The sequence below is a fragment of the Aotus nancymaae genome, unplaced genomic scaffold (genome assembly GCF_030222135.1).
Source record: "Aotus nancymaae isolate 86718 unplaced genomic scaffold, 86718_ANA_hifiasm-v0.15.2.pri h1tg000076l, whole genome shotgun sequence".
Lineage (NCBI taxonomy): Eukaryota > Metazoa > Chordata > Mammalia > Primates > Aotidae > Aotus > Aotus nancymaae.
The window spans coordinates 18,801,235-18,821,708 of NW_026988491.1; the positions used below are offsets into that span (position 1 = coordinate 18,801,235).

Below are 20,474 nucleotides of genomic sequence, written 5' to 3' on the forward strand. Positions count from 1 at the left end.
TGTAATCCCAGCACTTTGAGAGGCCGAGGTAGTTGGATCACCTGAGGACAGGAGTTCGAGACCAGCCTGACCAACATGGTGAAACCCTCCATCTACTAAAAAATATGAAAGTTAGCCAGGTGTGGTGGCAGGCGCCTGTAATCCCAGCTACTCAAGAGGCTGAGGCAGAATTGCTTGACCCCAGGAGGCGGAGGTTGTAGTGAGCCGAGACCGTGCCATTGCGCTCCAGTCTGGGCAACAAAGCGAGACTCCGTCTTAAAAAAAAAAAAAAAAAGAGTGGGGTGGAAGCCGGGGTGGCTAGCCAGGGGAGTGGGAGGGGCCTGGGACGTCACTGGCTGGAACTGTCCAGGGCTGGGGTAGGAGTGGTCAAGGGTGAAGGGGAGGGTGGGGAGGCAGCTGGTGTATGGCGCATCATTAACTGGCTGGGAGAGAATGGCTCACCTCCGTGGACGTCCTTCCATATGTCTTATTTCCTCCTGGAAACTGCCGGTTTAGCAGACTTCCTTAGAGTCAGGCAGCCGGGGCTCAGTCCTGGCTGGTGGCCTGTGGCCTGCCCTTTCCTCTATCTGCTCCTCGTCTGTGAAATGGGAGCGTAAAAGGCTCTCCCTGAGCAGGGCTGCTGTGAGGATTGGGTGAGATCACAGGTGAGTGCGCTGCTTGGCCGGGGGCAGTGCTCTATGTGGGGTGGTTTTATTAGTGTTGGTTTTCAGTGGCTGTTACCAATTACTCTCTCTTCCCCCCAACTAAAGCCTGAGAACCCATCTTCATCTCAGCAAGGGATGGCAACATTTCAACCCTCAGAGCCAGGATACCCCAGCCCTTGGCCTGGCCAGGCTCCCTGCTTTGGGGAGCATTTCAAAAGAGAAACCCCTTGACCCCCAAATACCATGTTCTCCAGTGAGCAGGGAGGGGAGAACACTTCTTAAGAGGAAAAATGGAATCCAAATAGAAATTTCCCGTCTGCCTCTCCAGCCTGCCAGCCTGGAGCTGATGTCTGTCCCTTTGGGGTCCTCCGGCTGGGGGTGCCACCCCTTGAGTCCTATACATTGAGGGCTGGGCCAGCTCGGCCATGGGGCTCTGTAACCTCGAAGTGATTATGGGGACCAGCTAGGATGCCATCGCTGCTTACCTGTTGTATTAGGGTTCTCTAGAGGAACAGAAGCAATAGGACAGATGTATATATTAAGGGGAGTTTATTAAGGATATTAGCTCACACCATCACAAGGTCCCACAATAGGCCGTCTACAAGCTGAGGAGCGAGGAAGCCAGTCCGAACCCCAAAGCTGAGGAACTTAGAGTCTGATGTTCAAGAAGCATCCAGCATGGGAGGAAGATGAAGCCTGGGAGGCGAGGCCCGTCTGGTCTTTTCATGTTCTGCTGCCTGCTTTTTATTCTGGCTGCTCTGGCAGCTGATTAGATGGTGCCCACCCAGATTAAGGCTGGTCTGCCTCTCCCAGCCACTGACCCAAATGTCAGTCTCCTTTGGCAACACCCTCACAGACACACCCAGGGACCACACCCTGGATCCTTCAGTCCAATCCAGTTGACAGTATTAACCATCACACCTATGGTGAGGGGAAGGGGCTCAGATCCCACGGGGCTTGAATTGAGAAGATGCAGTGAGGATATGTCCGCGAGGCTTCCTTTGCTAGACCTTCAGCTGTGCTGGGAACATTCACAGGCCTTCACTTTTTTTTTTTTTAAGGAGACTTTCAGCTCTTTTAAAACGTCTCTGTTATAAAAAAAACAAAGGATGAGAAAGAGAAACCTGCTGTGTATAGTTCCTGAGGGAGGCGAAACTGCAGTGGGGCCAGAGCTCATGGGGCCGGAGTGGGGCGTCTCCCCACCCTGCGTCTAGGTATAGGCACACTTTGGGGGCACAGTGCCCCCCGCTGTTACCTCCTCTCCACCCTTTCTTCCCAGAGGCGGCTCAGCACCCCTTTGGAATTGTAGAGGCCTAGAGATGAGGAGAGTGGGCGCATCAAGCATTTCTGAGTGTTTTTGGCTTTCTGTGGCGCTGTCACTTCTGTGTTTCGTACGGGCCTCGTTGGAGATTTAGGAAAAAGACAGTCTGGACCATTGAGTTGGGGGCACACGGGCCTCGGGCTGTGTGTAGCACCCTGTGGCACGAGGGCCCGGAAGCCTGGCCCCGGAGCCCCTGCCACCCTAGGAATGGGCTTTAGGGTCTGACGTGCAGGCAGTGGCTCCCTAGGTAAAAGCCAGGTGTCGCATGTGAAAAGTAGACCCAGCTGCCTCTCCAGGGGCGTCGGGACTGTGGGATCACAAGACCAATTTGCACAAGAGGCCGATGGAGTTGTTCCATTACGTTGTAGGCTTTATGCTCTGTGCTTGAGAAAATGCAAACAGGCTATTAGTCGATGACAGGCAATTAGTTCTGCCCCCGGGCTTGCTGCCTCTGCTTACGCAGGCTCCGAAGTCTCCTGGTTACCCAGCCTGCCACCCTCAGGCGCAGCAGGGCTTCTGGCCCAGCACCCGCTCCCGTGGGGGCAGCAGCATGCCTTGTCTTGGCTTCCCTGTCACGCCACTTGCCTCCTCCAGCCCCCAAGAGCACCCTGGGGCGCTCTCTCCTCCAGCAACCTCCACCTGAATTCTCTCCCTCTGGATTACCCCATGGCTCACTCCTTCAGCTCTGCCAGCTCTTGGTTCAAATGTCACTGATCAGGGAGGCCCTCTCTGACTCCACTGCCCTAAACTGCCTTCCGCTGGCTGTCCCCACCCCCACAACGCCTTAGTTATTTCTGTAGTCATGTGATGAACCAGGCAGCACTCTGCTCAGGGGGATGGCCTGGCTCTTCCTCCCTGCACCAGTGTTTACACAACGAAGCCTGCACGTGCCTAGCAGACACTGGTGCCGGCAAACTTTCAGGAGCACCCAGAGCCCCTGCTTTTCTCCTTGACCCGAGGAGGTGCCCTGTGGGCTGGAGCTGACCCTTCCTCAGGCTGCCCCTTCACCCCACCCCACCAAAGCAGCCAGCCTGGCCAGTCTGCCATGCAGCTGGTGCCAGATGTTCCAGGAGCTTCTGGAAGGCCGGGCAGACCCTCCTTGGCTCATGTGCTGAGCTTTGCCAGAAGTGGTCTTCTGGGCCTCAGTTTCCCCACGAGCACCCTGAGCCAGGGAGGGGTGGGGGCTCTGCTCTGCCCACTCCCCATCATTCCAGCAAGAGAGGTGGCTCCACAGATCTTTGCTGCCTCTTGATGGCATCACTGCCCTGGCCGAGGTGGGTGAGGAGGCTTCTCTTCACAGAAACAAGTCTCAGGGGAGCCAAGGAGGTTGTAGCCTGGTCTCCATGGCAACGGGCCAGCTGCTGCGGCTTCCCCGCTGGCCGCCCTTCCCCCTCCTGAGCCTGCCCTGGGCTGGAGGGGAAAGAGGCGGACATACCTTCCTCACCCTCTTCCCCCTCATTATAAATCCTAGTCATTCCCCTTCACGTCCCTCGCATTTCTGCTAACAGAGCTTATTCTGGAAGCACTAGCTCCACCCCGGCACCCCTAGGCTCCTGACCGTGCCCTCCGTCACTCCCATGCTTCTGCCCACAGCCCCCGTTCATACCTCTCACAGGCCACCCGGCTCTTGAACCTGCCCTGGGCTGGCATCTCTCCTTGTGCCTGCTGCTCGCTCAGTGGAGCACCTTTCCTCCTCCTCTTGCTCCAGCAAGCCGGGCTTGAACCCCAGAGCTGCCTCATGAAGCCTTATTCAGGTCCGCCAGCCCTTGGTTCAGACTCAGGTGGCTCCAGGGACCAGGCTGATAATATAAAAGGGGAAAGTGACTAGATTGTGCAGTGATAACGCCAGCTGCCCCTTCACCCCAGCTGGGTGGCAGTGTGGAGTGGTGGGGTCTGGGGCACACTGCAGAATCCACACCCCCATCCCCAGGGCTGCTCCTTGCCGCCAGGTGGGAGTGCAGGCTCACTGTTGCCACAGCCTCCAGTTCTTCATGAGAGGCCAGAAGTTCAGAACTTTTGGACAGACCTTCCCATTTAAGAGCTGTTGATGCTGGCTGGGCACTGTGGCTCACGCCTGAAATCCCAGTGCTTTGGGAGGCTGAGGCGGGTGGATCACTTGAGGTCAGGAGTTCAAGACCAGCCTGACCAACATGGCAAAACCCCGTCTCTACTAAAAATACAAAAATTAGCCTGCCATGGTGTTGCATGCCTGTAGTCCCAGCTACTCAGGAGGCTGAGGCAGGAGAATCGCTTGAACTCAGGAGGCAGAGGTTGCAGTGAACCAAGATTGCACCACTGCACTCGAGCCTGGGTGACAGAGTGAGACTCTGTCTTAAAAAGCCAAAAAATCAAAAACAAAACAAAACAAAAACTGTTGACTCAAATCAGAACATTACGGGGACCAAGCTGAGCGTTCTTGCAGGTTGAACTTGGGCAGACCCAGCCTGCTCAGGTTGGCTGGCCCCTGCCTGGATGCCTCTTTTCTGACACTAACAGGATTGCACTGTCAGAGTTTACTCCCTCTCCAGGCCCTCCCCCGAGTCTGTGCCTCTCCCAAGAGCAGGGCTGCTCCTTGTTTATCTCTGTGGCATCTCCAGAGCCTGCGCAGGCTCTGGGGGACAGGACGAGAGGGAGCTGTAAGGACGGAGGGCCAACATCGCTCCTGCCAGGCACTGCGCTCCTGCCTCTACTCCTGCCCCACTTCCTGCCACACCAAGGGTGAGGCAGGGACCGTCAGAATGCCACCTTTATGGAGGAAGAAATGGGGTTGGAGAGGGGAGGATTTGCCCAAAGTCATGGGATGTGAAGTCAGGCAGCTAGGATCTGCATCTAGTTTTGTTCCCAAGGCCAGGCACATCACAGCGCGCGCTCTCTCTCTCTCCCTCTCCCTGTCTCTCTCTCTCTCTCTCCCTGCTAGGTGAGGGTGGTCCCTGAGGAGGCCCCTGGGCCACCCCTAGACAGGTGGGAGGAGCTTCCTACCCCACCCTCTTCCTGTCAAGCTGGGTTCCGCAGCTCCCCAGGGCTGCTCCTGGGGTTGGGGTCCCAGCCTGGCTGGTAACAGAGGGTCTCTTTGCTGGGCTCGGTCTTCTGAGCATGCTCTGCCCCCAGGAACCTGGAGGACGGAATTTGGCGGCTCTGGGTCCCTTCAAAATGCCCTGGGTCCTGTGCCTGGCCCCCAGTGCCCGTTTTCAGAGCCGGGGGTCCCTCCCTGCTGTGTGGACTGTGTGACATGACGCCAGTCCCCCAGGTCCAGGGGCACGGCGGCTGGCGGAGAGGCCTCTGCGGCACTGATGCCTCCCTGAGTGGCTTGACTCTGCCAGCCCAGCGGTGGCCCAGCTAAATATACCCTGGCTGACGTCAAGCACTCTTCTGCTCCTGGGGTTTTTCTTAAGCTGCATTTATAGTTTGCATGCTGCTTTGTAAAGATTTCACTTTTTTTTTTTTTTTGGCCCCTTAGCTGACTGTCTTATTGAGTGTGCTCTGACTTAGATGATTATAAAAATACTTTACAGCTGCTGCATTAGAAAGCTGGCAGGTGTCCAGAGGCTGGGGCATTTTGGTCAGCGTCAGTCTTTAGGTGAAGAAAACTTCCCCCCCCAAGCATGCACATGCACACACATACACACGTGTACACACGTGTTCACATACACTTTCCTTCTCTCCTTTCCACGTTGTTTCTCACCACCAGGAAGAGGCTACCTGGGCTGGGCTGGGCAGGGGGCTGTGAGCTGCCTCCTGGGCAGCCTGGCCTAGAAGGAAGGGGCCAGCATGCTTCCTCTGGGAGGAGGCCTGGCTGGCTTCTCTCCCTGGGCCTCTGGCTTACCTGGGCCTAATCCCTTCCTTCTTCTCTTTCTAGGCTTTCTCTGTCTCTCTGTCTCTGTTTCTCTCTCTCTCTCTCTCTCCCTTCCCTAAGCCAGGGTGGTCCCTGAGGAGGCCTCTGGGCCACCCCTAGACAGGCGGGAGGAGCTTCCTACCCACCCCTTCCTGTCAAGCTGGGCTCTGCAGCTCCCCAGGGCTCCTCCTTGGTTAGGGTCCCAGCCTGGCTGGTAACAGAGGGTCTCTCTGTTGGGCTCGGTCCTCTGGGCATGCTCTGTCCCCAGGAACCTGGAGGATGGAAGTTGCCGGGCCCTGGATCCCTTCCAGATGCCCTCGTCCCCCTCTCTTCTGCCCTGGCAGTGACGCCCCACAGCTCTGTGTCTACCTAGAGACCTCAGCCCTCTGCCTGGGGTCCAAGTCTCTGTCCCTTATGCCCCTATGGGCCCTCTCTCCATGGCAGCAGGTGCAAAGGCTGATTCAGGTGCGCATCAGTGTCAGGAGCAGCTGGGAGGCCGGTTGGTGGGTGAAGTCATGGAGGGTGCCTGTAGGAGGATGACTCTGAGCCCGAGTGTCCCATGGCCCGTGAAAGAGAGGGTGGATTTTATCTGAGTGTCCCATGGCCCATGGGAGAGAGGATGGATTTTATTCTAAGCGTGTTAAGAAGTGTTTGGAGGGTTTTCAGTTAGAGGGTTTTCGTTGTGGTGGGAGTGGAGATGGGGAACAAATGATTCTGTTTGCACTTGAAAGGGCTTACTCTGCCTGCTGGGAAGAAGGGATCAGGGGCCGGGAGTGGAGTAGGAGGCTGCAGCTGCTCCCAGGCAAGGAGCAGTGAGGTGTGAACGGCACGGCCACGGCCGCGGGGGAAGTGGTTGGATTCACAGGTGCCATTTGCTGGTAGACAAGCAGCGTGGGAACAGGGAGAATTCAGGACGCCTCAAGTCCTAGGACGTGGCAGGGGCGGATGCCAGGTGCCGTCTACGTGTTTCATGTGAAAAGGTAAACAGCAGGTGGAAGGGACCCTTTGCAGCCTCCAGTCCACGCTGTTCTGGTTGTGCCGAAGCACGCTTGCTCACCTTGGTTTGGCCAGGACTGATCGTCGGGGTCAGCTCGTTTGTTCTGGCAGGAATTGGAAGGATTCTAGGCAGGTGTGGGAGTTCAGGCTGAACCTCCTCAGGGATCAGAAGCTGGCATGTCGCTGGGGGGCCCGGGATTAGGGCAGCACTGCGGGCCTGCGTAACTGCTCCTCCATGTCTCTCTGCATGTCCTCAGAGCGGGACGCCTTCGACACGCTGTTTGACCACGCCCCGGACAAGCTCAGCGTGGTGAAGAAGGTAAGCTGTTGGTGGGGTGTCGGATGTGTTCTCCTCTGGCTCCGGCTTTTGGACGGCACAAACGCCCTCTGGGAAGAAGGTGGGAAAATGTTTGGAATCTCAGAAATGTTTGCCGCATGGATTGAAATGTAATTACAGTCAAAAAAACGTAACCACAGTGCATAAAATTAGCGCCTTTTAACTCAACATCTCTGCTCCCTGGGTATCTTCCTGCCCGCCCGCTACACTTCTGTTAAGTGAATTACCCAGCCAGCAGTTCTTTCTGACTCGAGGGCTTTTTTCAATGTGGAAATGTTTTTAAGCATGTCAGCCTGCCGCTCTCACTGGCCACATTACCATCTCCGGCCTGCCCCGTAAACACGCAGGCCTGTGCGGCTGAGCCGTGCCATGCATGGACTTGGCCTGTTTCCCGCCAGACAGAGGATGGGCCCTCACCAGCCCAGGCAGCCTGCTGGTCAATCTGTGGATGGAAAAAACGCCAAGTCTCTGGAGGTGGGTGCTGGGAGTGCTTAGCTTTGGGGGACCTGCCAGAAAGGCTTGTTCCCCTCAAAAGGAACAGGGGCCCATTAGCTGCAATTAACTTACCTGCAGGCGTCCCATTCAGGAGGCTGCAGTGGGGTGAATGCGCATGCATCCCTTCTTCCCATAACATCGGGGAGGAGCACTTATACAGGAGTTCTCCTTTCTAGGGCAGTTTACTCAAACAGCTTTCTTAGTGCAGGACTTGTCAGAGCCTTTAATAGGCCGACCTGTACTTTACTTCTCCAAGAGGGAGCTTGGTAGGAAACATTTTCCAAAGGTGTTTGTTGATAGTGCGATTTATTTATCTATCCATTTTGGGCTGGAAGGTGTTATATTTCTGTGGAACCCACTTTTGGAGAATGTTGGTCTGGGTTTGAACAATGGGATCCTTCATTCTCGGAGGCACTTTGTAAAACGCTGTTGGAACCGTGCTAACAGTCCTTCTGGGACAAAGCCTTCTGAGCACTCAGGTGGTGAGGGATACACTTGGAGCCTCAGAGGCCCCCACCTCCACCCCGTCACATGTGGCCCCCAGAGGCCCTGACAGAACTGGTTCAGGGAATGAATCAAATCCAGCTCCCCCAATTATCAGCTGTGTGGCCTCTGGTGAGGGGCGAGATTATATCCCTGGCCTCAGTTTCCCCATCTGTCAAGTGGAAACAGGGATGTTATCCACCTCTCGGGAGACCGTGAGGATAAACTGGGATTCTGTTCATGGGCTTCGCCTGCAGCGCATTGATAATGGTGTAGCCTAAGGTCCCTTTCATCTCTCAGTAGATACAATGTCAATTCATTCTTTGAAAGACACATTTTGGGCACTGGAGCCACCTGCAAGGAACGAGACGGAATCTTGTTTTGCCTGCTGGCTTCCCACTCCAGCCTGTCCTGTCACCTCCACATGCAAGTTTCGGTGTTTGTGGCTCTCTGGGCCCCAGAATGAAATCAGGGGTCTCTCCCCCCATCTGTAGGTTTCTCCCTGGGTCGTCCCCTCCTACTCCCTCCCATCCCACCCACATCAACCACAGCCTGAAGACCCCAAAGTGTTTGCAGATGTCTCTCTGTCTCTCTGTCTCTGTCTCTCCCCGCTAGGCTGGGGCAGTCCCTGAGGAGGCTCCTGGGCCACCCCTAGACAGGCGGGAGAAGCTTCCTACCCACCCCTTCCTGTCAAGCTGGGCTCTGCAGCTCCCCAGGGCTCCTCCTTGTTAGGGTCTCAGCTTTGCTGGTAACAGAGGGTCTCTCTGTTGGGCTTGGTCCTCTGAGCATGCTCTGTCCCCAGGAACCTGGAGGATGGAAGTTGCCGGGCCCTGGATTCCTTCCAGATGCCCTCGTCCCCCTCTCTTCTGCCCTGGCAGTGACGCCCCACAGCTCTGTGTCTACCTAGAGACCTCAGCCCTCTGCCTGGGGTCCAAGTCTCTGTCCCATATGCCTCTGGGTACCCACTCAGCTCACTCCCACTTAGCACTGGCGCACCCTCAAGTCCAGCTCCAGTGCCCCCTCTCCTAGGTCTTAATGGGGGTCCGCACACCTCTCCTCTGGCTCATGAAATCTCCCTGCACTGTGTGTTTCCCTGCAGTGCCCTATCTCTTGATGTCTCTGTCCTACCACTACATGCATGTGGAGAACTACATCACAGGCCCTGTGTCAGGGGCTGGGGATGGAGCTCTGTTTACTGTGTTTCTGTCCTTACCACCAAGCAGCATGCTTGGCACATAGTAGCTACTCAGTAAATTTGAGCAGAATGGGTAAGAAATATCATGGGCAGTGGTGGGTGGTATTGAGTTTTCAGAAAAGTTGGGTTCAGTCGCTGAGGAATTACAGGTGACAGGATTTAAACTTTGCCGGAGAGAAGCCAGTGCCCCTTGATACCTACATAACAGGGCTCAGAAAATCCCTGCCGCCTGGAGAGAACCCCCGAGTGGATCTCCCCACGCACTGAAAATCCACAGGCGGGCCGGGCATGGTAACTCACGCCTATAATCCCAGCAATTTGGGAGGCCCAAATGGGTGGATCACCTGAGGTCGGGAGTTAGAGACCAGCCCGACCAACATGGAGAAACCCCGTTTCTACTAAAAATACAAAATGAGCTGGGCATGGTGGTGCATGCCGGTAATCCCAGCTACTATGGAGGTTGAGGCAGGAGAATCTCTTGAACCTGGGAGGTGGAGGTTGCAGTGAGCTGAGATTGCACCATTGCACTCCAGCCTGGGCAACAAGAGCAAAAACTCCATCTCAAAAAAAAAAAAAAAAAAAACGAAAAAAACCTCGATAGGCGTGGCCCAAGGCAGCACCTCCCTGTCAGTCTTCTGAGTGTGCCGTTCACAGTTCCAGGTTACATCTAAGACACATTTGCAAATGCAACGATCCTCCCCTGGCAGTTCTGTATCTTTCTTAAGGGCACCGAGTGTTCTTCAGTGTGATTGTTAAATACGGCACGCGTGTGCAGATCAGCATATGTGTGCATGGGTTGGTGAACAGGGACACTCACAGCCAGGACACATGCGGGCACGGTGCCATGCAAACTAGGGGCTATTGTCGGGATGTTGCGTTTCAAACACCGGCTTTTTATTTCAGCAAACGGGAGGTGATGAAAGCGTTTCAGAGCGCCGGGGCTGGCAAATGTCAACCCCGCCCCTCCAGATGGGGCCTGCACGCGGCCACTCATGGCTTCTGTGTCTCTTTTCTTCTTGGCAGTCTCTCATCACTTTTGTGAACAAGCACCTGAACAAGCTGAATCTGGAGGTGACGGAACTGGAGACCCAGGTACACGCGGTTTTGCCCGCCGCTGTTTTCAGTCAGTGTTTTCATCCCAGGTGGGGCGGGTGAACAAAGCTGGCGCCGTTTTGCTCATCTCGCAAGGAATTCCCGTGGTGTGGGCAGAAATAACCACCGCGGCCTTCTCAGCCCCTCTGTCTTCCTTTCCTGGGGCTGCTGCCGCAAAGCGCCACAAGCCAAGTGGCTGAAACAACAGACCTCTGTGTCCTGGAGTGCTGGAGGCTCAGAATCCAAAATCAAGGTGTGGTCCGGGTCGGTTCCCTCCGAGGCCATCGGCAGGATCTGTTCCTGGCCTCTCTCCCAGCTTCTGGGGTTTTGCTGGGATCGTTGGCTTCCTCGGCTTGTACACGCGTCGGTGTTGTCCTTGTGTGAGAGTCTCTGTGTCCAGATTTCCCCATTTAACCAGGACCTAGTCACGCTGGATGGGAGCCCGCGCCATGACTTCATCTTTACCTGACTGCATCTGTGTAAACCCATTTCCAATACGCCACATTCACAGGTCCTGGTGATTAGGGTTCCACTGCGTCTTTTTCTGGGAGATGCAAAACCCCAGAACACCTGAGGTTGTTGTTCAATCCCCTAACACTCTCCAGGGCTCCACCCCAGCCCACCACAGGGCCTTGGCACCTGCAATTCCTCCATCTAGAACGTGCTGGCCCTTGGGAAGCCGAGGCGGGTGGATCACCTGAGGTCGGGAGTTCAAGACCAGCCTGACCAACATGGAGACACCCTGTCTCTACTAAAAATACAAAATTAGCTGGGTATGGTGGTGCGTGCCTGTAATAGTCCCAGCCACTCTGGAGGCTGAGGCAGGAGAATCGCTTGAACCCGGGAGGCGGAGGTTGTGGTGAGCTGAGATCGCACCATTGCACTCCAGCCTGGGTAACAAGAGCGAGACTCACTTTCAAAAAAAGAGAAAGAAAAACAACATGCTGGCCCCTTCAGCCTCTGCTCAGCGCCGCTATCACCCTGTGGCCAGGACCTGGCAAATGTCCTCCTGGTCAGTACATATAACACATTCCTTCTGCAATGACTATCAAGTTTACTCCTCCAGCCCCAACCCCCACTCAGAGCTAAAGGAGCGTTGTAAAAATATGTTTTTGAGCACTCAGCAAGCATTAAAGACAAAATACAATTTTCCCAGGATTAGTGGGGTGCTTGGATGCGCAGGCTTTGAGCTCCTGGTACAGACATCCCTAATGCACAGCTGATCCTTCTTAAACCCCAGGGCAGCCGAATTCATTCCCTTCTCCTTCTTTAACTTTTCTCATTTGCTTTTCTAATTAAAAAAGTAATTCAGGTTCATTGTAGAAATGTCTGAAAATGCAGATAAGCAAAACAAATAAAAACCATCCGTAATCCCATCACCCGGCGATGACTGTACGGAGAGTTTTGTTCAGACCTGTTCTCTATGTGGACAGCGAGTCACAGGCAGCGTGGGTCTGTCTGTGACAGCATCACGGTCCGTTTTTAACGTGTCTATTTATTTGTGTATTGTTTGCCAACCATTTATTGTTTTCCACAGTTTACAAATGTTGCGCATTCAGCCTCGGATTGTTTTCTGTTTGAGACATTAGCACCCCAGCAGCAGCGGAGGTGGGAAGTGAAAACTTTCCTTTGTCCTTTTCTGCAGACCTCCCCCTTCAGACCCTCTGGGGTAACTAACTGCAGTTCGTGGTTGGATGTGTATTTTTCTAGATATTTTTTGTGCATAAATGTATTTTCCTAAATGACTGTGGATCTTGCTGTCCACCGTTTTGTAATGTGTTTTATGTTACTAGCTACACTGTGGACATCTTTTGGTGTAAGAGAAAGTGTGTGTGTGTGTTTGTTTCTGTCTGATTCTTTTTCCCTTGCTCGATCTATCCATCTATCTATATTTTGTCACTTTTCTTTTTTTGAGACAGAGTCTCATTCTGTCACCCAGGCTGGAATGCAGTGGTGCCATCTCAGCTCATTGCAACCTCTGCCTCCCTGGTTCAAACGATTCTCCTGCCTCAGCCTCCCGAGTAGCTGGGACTACAGGCACCTGCCACCACACCCGCCTAATTGTTGTATTTTTAGTAGAGACGGGGTTTCACTATGTTGGCCACTCTGGTCTCAAACTCCTGACCTCGTGATCCACCAGCCTTGGCCTTCCAAAGTGCTGGGATTACAGGCGTGAGCCACCTCGCCTGTATTTTGTCACTTTTAATGGGAAGTGTATCTCGTCAGCTGGAAGTCTGCACTGCACTTCATTAAAGCAGCGCCTCACAACTGGATGTTTTTCTGCTCCTGTAAACAGCAGTGCAGAGAGCATCTTTGTGCACGGCTGTCTGTGCCCCGGTCTGCTTTCTCAGGATAAACGCCTAGAAGTGGAGTCATTAGTGTGAAGCCCACACCGCACTCTCTGAAGGCCCGGGAAGGTTTGCTGTGTGGGGGCCTCTGGTACCGTCATGGGGCGGTGACGGGCAGTGCTCTTCTATATCCATCCCAGCTGTCCCCACATCCCTTTTCAGAGGGGCCTGTACACCGCTATGAGCAGCTGAGCCTCTTAGATTGAGACTCTGAATTTAAATTTGCATTTATTTCTATTTACTCAATATTGACATTTTTTTTTTTCCTATTATCACACTATACAGAGTCTTAAACATATGTTTAATCACTGGCCCACCAGAAGAGGTCACTGGCCACAGAAAGGCAGGGATTTTTTTTTTTGTTTTGTTGCAAAGGAATTTGGGTATTTGTATAAATACCATATATCATTTATAAAGACTGTAAATCATTAATGTCTTGATGCCCTAGGAGTCGGAGAGGCCCTGGTTTAATTTCTTCCATTTCTGTGTGTGTGGGTGTGGTTTATGTAGTCTGTGTGGTGTGTGGTGTGTGTGTGTGCTTTATATAGTGTGGATGTGGGTTATGTAGTCTGTGGTGTGTGTGTGATTTGTGTAGTCTGTGTGGTGTATGGGTGTGGTTTATATAGTGTGTGTGGTGTGTGTGTGTGGGTTATGTAGTCTGTGGTGTGTGTGTGGGTTATGTAGTCTGTGGTGTGTGTGGGTGTGGGTTATGTAGTCTGTGGTGTGTGTGTGATTTGTGTAGTCTGTGTGGTGTATGGGTGTGGTTTATATAGTGTGTGTGGTGTGTGTGTGTGGGTTATGTAGTCTGTGGTGTGTGTGTGGGTTATGTAGTCTGTGTGGTGTGTGTGGGTGTGGGTTATGTAGTCTGTGGTGTGTGTGTGATTTGTGTAGTCTGTGTGGTGTATGGGTGTGGTTTATGTAGTGTGTGTGGTGTGTGTGTGTGTGGGTTATGTAGTCTGTGGTGTGTGGTGTGTGTGGTTTATGTAGTCTGTGTGGTGTGTGCCTGTGTTTTTCGTAGTCTGTGTGTGTGTAGTTTTTGTAGTCTGTGTGGTATGTGTGTGGTTTATGTAGTGTGTGTGGTGTGTGTGTGTGTGGGTTATGCAGTCTGTGGTGTGTGTGTGGGTTATGTAGTGTGTGTGGTGTGTGTGTGTGGGGGGTTATGTAATGTGTGTGGTGTGTGTGTGGTTTATGTGGTCTGTGTGGGGTGTGTGTGTGGGGGGTTATGTAGTCTGTGTGGTGTGTGTGTGATTTATGTAGTCTGTGTGGTGTGTGTGTGGGTTATGTAGTCTGTGGTGTGTGTGTGGGTTATGTAGTGTGTGTGGTGTGTGTGTGAGTTATGTAGTCTGTGGTGTGTGTGTGTGTGGGTTATGTAATGTGTGTGGTGTGTGTGTGGGTTATGTAGTCTGTGGTATGTGGTGGTTTATGTAGTGTGTGTGTGTGTGTGTGTGTGTGTATGTGGTTTATGTAGTGTGTGTGGTGTGTGTGTGGTTTACATAGTCTGTGGTATGTATGGTTTACATAGCCTGTGTGATGTGCATGTGAGTGTGGTTTATGTAGTCTGTGGTGTGTGGTGTGTGTGGTTTATGTAGTCTGTGTGGTGTGTGCCTGTGTTTTTTGTAGTCTGTGTGTGTGTGTGGTTTTTGTAGTCTGTGTGGTATGTGTGTGGTGTATGCGTGTGTTTTCCCTCATTTCCAAACCATTCTGACGTTGTGGACAGCGTGCTCGCTGTGTGATGGTGAGTGAGGTCCTCTGCCTCTGTGTGACAGAGAGTGAGCCCCTCGGCCTCCCTGAGCTTCTGTCCACAAGATTGAACTGGAGATGATGGGCAGTGTGAGGATGGGCTGAGATCAGCGTGGGCAGGGCTTGGCAGGGGTTAGCTCTGCTGATCAGGAGGCAGCTGTGGGGCCTCGGGGCCTCTGTGGGGATCCTGCTCCCCACGGAGCTGCACGGCAGGTTGCTGAGTGAGAACACCACCCTGGGTGCTTGTGAGAGTGGAGGGTCACCTGCTCGCAGCTGGGCCCCCAGGCCCTGCCCTCTCCATGTGGCGGTCCCTCCTGCCTTCCTGTGACCCCGTGTGCTGGTACAGGGAGGAGACACAGTGGGAGGAAGCTCGGGGCCTGTGGGCGCAGCGGTGTAGCCTCCCCAGACCTCCTGGGGAGAGGTGTGGGTTGGCGCCTTCGTTCACATGGCAGCTTCGGTTCCCTGGAAGTTAGTCCACAGAGACATGGGTGCTGGCCTCTGCGCACAAGCCAACTTGGTGTTATTCTGGTGGGAAAATGCCAACACGCTTGACCAAGGTGCTGTGGGCATGAAGCTTCCCTGTGGAGACAGACTTAGAAGAGTTCTTCAGCCGGGCACGGTGGCTCACACCTGTGATCCCAGCACTTTGGGAGGCCAAGGCGGACAGCCACAGGTCAGGAGATCGAACACATCCTGGCCAACACGGTGAAACCCCGACTCTACTAAAAATACAAAAAACTAGCCAGATTGGTGGTGGACACCTATGGTCCCGGCTACTCAGGAGGCTGAGGCAGGAGAATCACATAAACCCTGGAGGCGGAGGTTGCAGTGAGCCTCCTTCTCAAAAAAAAAAAAAAGGTTCTTCAAACCTGTCTGATCTCCTTAATGAGAGAAGTGGCTGGCTGTTTTGTGGTGTGGAAGGCCAAAGGCATGTGACGTGCAGACCAAGTGCCATTTGCCCATCAACTGACAGCGGGTTGAATTCAGGGCTCAGACCCTATCCTGGGTCCCTTGAGGGACTGTTGCCCACTGACATTGCTTCGTGCTTTACGCTTTAGCTACACCTTCCTCTTCTAAAGGTCAGGGCTTCTGATATTGGATGTTTGTGATTTTGACTTTCCATCTTTTTTTTTTTTTTTTTTTTGAGAAGGAGTCTCACTCTGTTGCCCAGGCTCTGCAGTGGCACAATCTCGGCTCATTGCAACTCTGCTTCCTGGGTTCCAGCAATTCTCCTGCCTCAGCCTCCTGAGTATCTGGGATTACAGGCATGGAGCCACCATGCCCAGCTAACTTTTCTTTTTGTATTTTTAGTAGAGATGGAGTTTTGCCATGTTGACCAGGCTGGTCTCGAACTCCTGACCTCAAATGATCCACCCACCTTGGCCTCCCAAACTGCTGGGATGACAGGTGTGAGCCACTGCACCTGGCCTTGACTTTTCATCTTTTTTTTTTTTTTTTTTTGAGACAGAGTTTCTCTCTTGTTACCCAGGCTGGAGTACAATGGCGCGATCTCAGCTCACTGCAAACTCCGCCTCCTGGGTTCAGGCAATTCTCCTGCCTCAGCCTCCTGAGTAGCTGGGATTACAGGCACGCACCACCATGCCCAGCTAATTTTTTGTATTTTTAGTAGAGACGGGGTTTCACCATGTTGACCAGGATGCTCTCGATCTCTTGACCTCGTGATCCACCCACCTCAGCCTCCCAAAGTGCTGGGATTACAGGCATGAGCCACTGCTCCCGGCCCCGACTTTTCATCTTAAAGTACCATCGGGATAGGTGCCTTGGAGGTCTACCTAGGAGGGGACTGCTGCTGCTGCTGTTTTCAATAAAACACCCTCCCATCTTTGAGTTCTAGTTTTATCCATTGCGATTGTTGCCGGTCTCAGGAAGCTGAAGGCCTCCCGGGTACCCCAGCCCCTCTTGTCTCTCCAGTTGTTCTCCCTGAGAATCTTCCAGACCAGCACTGATCAACAAACCTTTCTTTCATGATGGAAGTGTCCTGTAGCTGTGCTGGCCAGCACGGCAGCCACCGGCCACACGTGGTCACTGAGCACCCAAAATGTGGTCATGTTGCTGAGAAATGAAATATTTAGTTTTAATGAATTTTTTAAAACATTCAGATTTAAGAATCCTGGAGATTGTACAACAATGTGAATGTACCTAACATGACTGAATTGGACACTTTCAAGTAGTTAAGATGGTAAATGTGATGGTATATTTTTACCACAATTTAACTAAAGAGAAAAGTCAGCATAGGCAAGATACAGAAAGACCAATGGCTATGTGATTCCACTTACATGAGATACCCAGAGGAGTCAAATTCATAGAGACAGAGAGTAGAATGATTGGTGGTTCTCAGGGGCTGCGGGGAGAGTAGAATAGAGAACTGGGGGACAGAGTCTGACTTTGGGAACATGAAGAAGTTCTGGAGATGTGTGTGTATATAAGTAAATGCATTCCCAACAGTGAGAATGTACTTACTGACACTGACCTGTGCACTTACGTTAGAAACAGATGCTCGGTGCCACGAATTAAAATCAGCACTGAGACAAAGGATCTTTCAGCAACACAATTTTTACTTCCTGGACTGCAGGAAGGGGACCCTCACTAGCCATCGTATCATGAGAGTACAATGAACAAAGGAAAACACACAAATTTATCCCTTACGCATTTGGGGTCGTCCTTACTGCTGTGTCTGATCTCCGTTGGCTGGAGCCAGACCTCACAATCTAAACTGAAAACCCAATTGGCTAACAACTTAAAACTTTTCTAAACAGGTAAAAGCAGTGGAGAGCTGGGACATGCCTGTGAGCACGTCCAGTACAGATATCTTGGTTAAAGTACAAGGACATAGAATGTACTACGTGCCTGTAAGCATGGCGTGTCTAACAGCTACAGAGGATAGGGCTTAACAGAGTTATTAGCACACTTATTCTTTAACAGGAAAGAAAATTTGAAGAGGAACTTTACTACTTTCCACAACTTACAAATAGTTAAGATGGTGAATTTCAGCCTATGTATATTTTATCACAACAAAAAAGAATAAGTCGGCAACATTCAAACACAAACATTTTTTATTTAAATAGCTGCATGTGGCCATTGGCTACCCTGTTGGACAGCAGCTCTAGACCCATGGAGGCTGGGGCTGTACTCACTGTGGTCTCTGCTGCAAGACAGAGTGGTGACGGCCACCTGGTCCCAGCTCTGCGCCCTGCAGATCTGAATGAATTATTCCAGCAGCTGATGCTGAGGGATTACTCACGTGTGCCGGGGGCTCCCTGCCCGCCATCTCGCTGTGTCTTTACAATAGCCCTGAGCGATGGGAGTCAGTGCTATCCCTGGGGTCAGCAGCAGGGGACAGTTCCAAGGACACAGTCCTAACCAGGCAGCTGCACTCAGCTCCAAACACTCATCTCATCATAGTTAGTATTTGCAGTGCCCATGTATTAGAGCCCTCCTGCCCTTTTGCTTTTCCTAGATTAGGCGCCGGGTCTCAAAGGATTTCACGATCATGCCTTCACTTGATGCCAGATTCTCCTGCCTGAAGTGAGAGGAGGGACGGATTGCTTTACTTTAAGATATTTCCGGCTAGGTGCAGTGACTCTCACCTGTAATCCTAGCACTTTGAGAGGCTGAGGCAAGCACATCACTTGAGGCTAGGAATTTAAGACCAGCCTGGGCAATATGGCAAAACCCTGTCTCTACAAAAACTACAAAGGCTGATGCAGGAGAATCACTTGAACCCAGGAGGCGGAGGTTGCAGTGAGTGGAGATGGTGCCATTGCACTCTGGCCTGGGCAACAAGAGCAAAACTCTGTCTTAAAAAACAAAAACAAAAACAAAAAGTTAGCCAGATGTGGTGGTGTGCACCTATAGTTCCAGCGGCTTGGGAGGCTGAGGTGGGAAGATCACCTGAACCCGGGGGGTTGAGGCGGCAGTGAGGCTTGATTGCATCAGTGCACTCCAGCCTGGGTGACAGAGAGAGACTCTGTCTTAGAAGAAAAAAATATGCCCCCCCGAGTTTGTGCAAAGTATTTGCCAACCCCATCCCCCGCCCGGAAGCATCACAAGTGTTTCTCTGCAGTTTGCAGATGGCGTATACCTGGTTCTGCTCATGGGCCTTCTGGAAGACTACTTTGTTCCTCTCCACAACTTCTACCTGACTCCGGAAAGCTTCGATCAGAAGGTATGTGCATGGTCTCCGTCCTTGGTAGTGGCTCAAGAAACGCTCATTGAAATGCAGGGCATAGAACATCTTGGCGGCTCTTTCTGCAGCCTGGTTGCATTCTTCAAAAAGTAAAATTCGCACAAGTGATACTGCAATTAGATGGAACTCTCAGCAGAAGAAATAAGAAGCCCATCAGCAGTGCACAACGCATCCGAGTTTTGTTTGCCACATTTTCTTTGGGGTCTTTTCCACGGGACTGTGTAGTTTTTTTGCTTTGTTTTTTGAGATGGAGTCTTGCTCTTGTTGTCCAGGCTGGAGTGCAGTGGCGTGATCTCAGCTCACTGCGACCTCTGCCTCCCGGTTCAAGCGATTCTCCTACCTCAGCCTCCTGAGTAGCTGGGACTACAGGCGCCTGCCACCACGTCTCACTAATTTTTGTATTTTTAGTAGAGATGGGTTTTCAACATATTGGCCAGGCTGGTCTCAAACTCCTGACCTTGTCATCCTCCCGCCTCGGCCTCCCAAAGCGCTGGGATTACACGCGTGAGCCACTGCGCCCAGCCGGGACCGTGTAGTTCTTAATAATTGTAGTCATATCTCAGTAGAGTTGTAAGCCCTTCCCCTGTTCTGCTGCAGATCCAGCACCTGTGGGTTTCCCTGGTGCTTCCCAAGCTTCCCAAATGCCATGTCCAGTGGTGGCACAAAGTTCCAAGCATGGCTCCGTTACCAGTGTCTCCCCGTTCCCCATTCTTGGCCATCAACTTGAAAGTGTTTCTATTTTTTCTGAAACAACAGAACATCTTTTTTGACATAGAGTTTGTTTTTTCATCCCTGTGGATTGTTTTCTTGGGAAAATTTCTCAAATAGGGTCATCTGGGTCATTCCTTTCAATTGGGCTGGCCCACGCCCCCGGTCCCGCTGTGGCCGCCCTGTGCGTGGGCTCCTCCCTGCTGTCTGCCCTCTGCCAGGGCTTCCGCAGTGAAGCCGCTCATGGCAGTATTTAGTGCATTGCCTTTAAAAACTTGGCCATGGATGGTCTATGTTGCTTTGGATTCACAGGCATCTGTCATTTTATTTTCCCAAAGTGTTAGACCCATGAGTCAGGGAGGCAGACAATGTAAGCTGGTGGTGGCAGCCAGAGAAATAGCAGAAATGGGGCCAGTGTTTATCAATCTGCCCACTTCTGGCACATTGCAGTCTGTTTGCTTGTGGCCAAATGTTGTTCCTGTCTTGCCTGCTGAGATGGAATCAGGACAGATTAGAGAGGTCTTGGCACATGGAGTCCATGTTGAGAGAGAGAGAGAGAGAGAGAAAGAGAATGTGTGTGTGTCTGTGTGTGTGTATGCAAGAGAAGAGGGAGTGAAGAGGGAATGAGCAAAATTGTGCAGAACTCACCAGGAAACATGGGTGCCTGTGCTGTCATCCTGGGAGTGAAAGGGCAGACAATGCAGTGAAGATGCTTGTGCATCTCCGGGCCCTGACACGGTTGGTTGCAGAAACATTGTTTTGGAGAGTTCTTTTCTTTGTCCAAACTAATAAGAACACTGGCAAGAACAGTGAGTGTAGCCAGGAGACTTAGAGCTGGTTTCTTTCCAAGATAAGGCTTTGTACAAATGTCAGAGGCATCATCTCCTGGGCCCTGGCCTTCTTCCCTTTGAAACTGGGATGAAAGTCTTTGACAGTTGCTGCCCTGGCCCGCGAGGCTTGAGGAGGCTTGAGTCATCTGCTTTCCCCTCTGAATCGCGGCGAGGAAGGGAAGGCTATTTTCAGGTATAGCACACAGCACACCATTCATCCTATTCACTCAGGAGAACGGGAGCCTG

At 52.4% G+C, this 20,474-nt stretch overlaps 1 protein-coding gene across 5 annotated transcripts in view; it reads left to right on the plus strand.

Annotated features, from left to right (window-relative positions):
* Positions 1-20,474, plus strand: part of PARVB (parvin beta) — a 145,649-nt gene that overhangs the window by 105,310 nt on the left and 19,865 nt on the right. For all 5 annotated transcript variants that reach the window (XM_064368193.1, XM_064368194.1, XM_064368195.1 and 2 more), the window contains exons 9-11: positions 7,051-7,112; positions 10,327-10,395; positions 18,568-18,669. In XM_064368193.1, the coding sequence (XP_064224263.1) occupies positions 7,051-7,112; positions 10,327-10,395; positions 18,568-18,669 (233 nt within the window). The remainder of the gene's footprint in view (positions 1-7,050; positions 7,113-10,326; positions 10,396-18,567; positions 18,670-20,474) is intronic.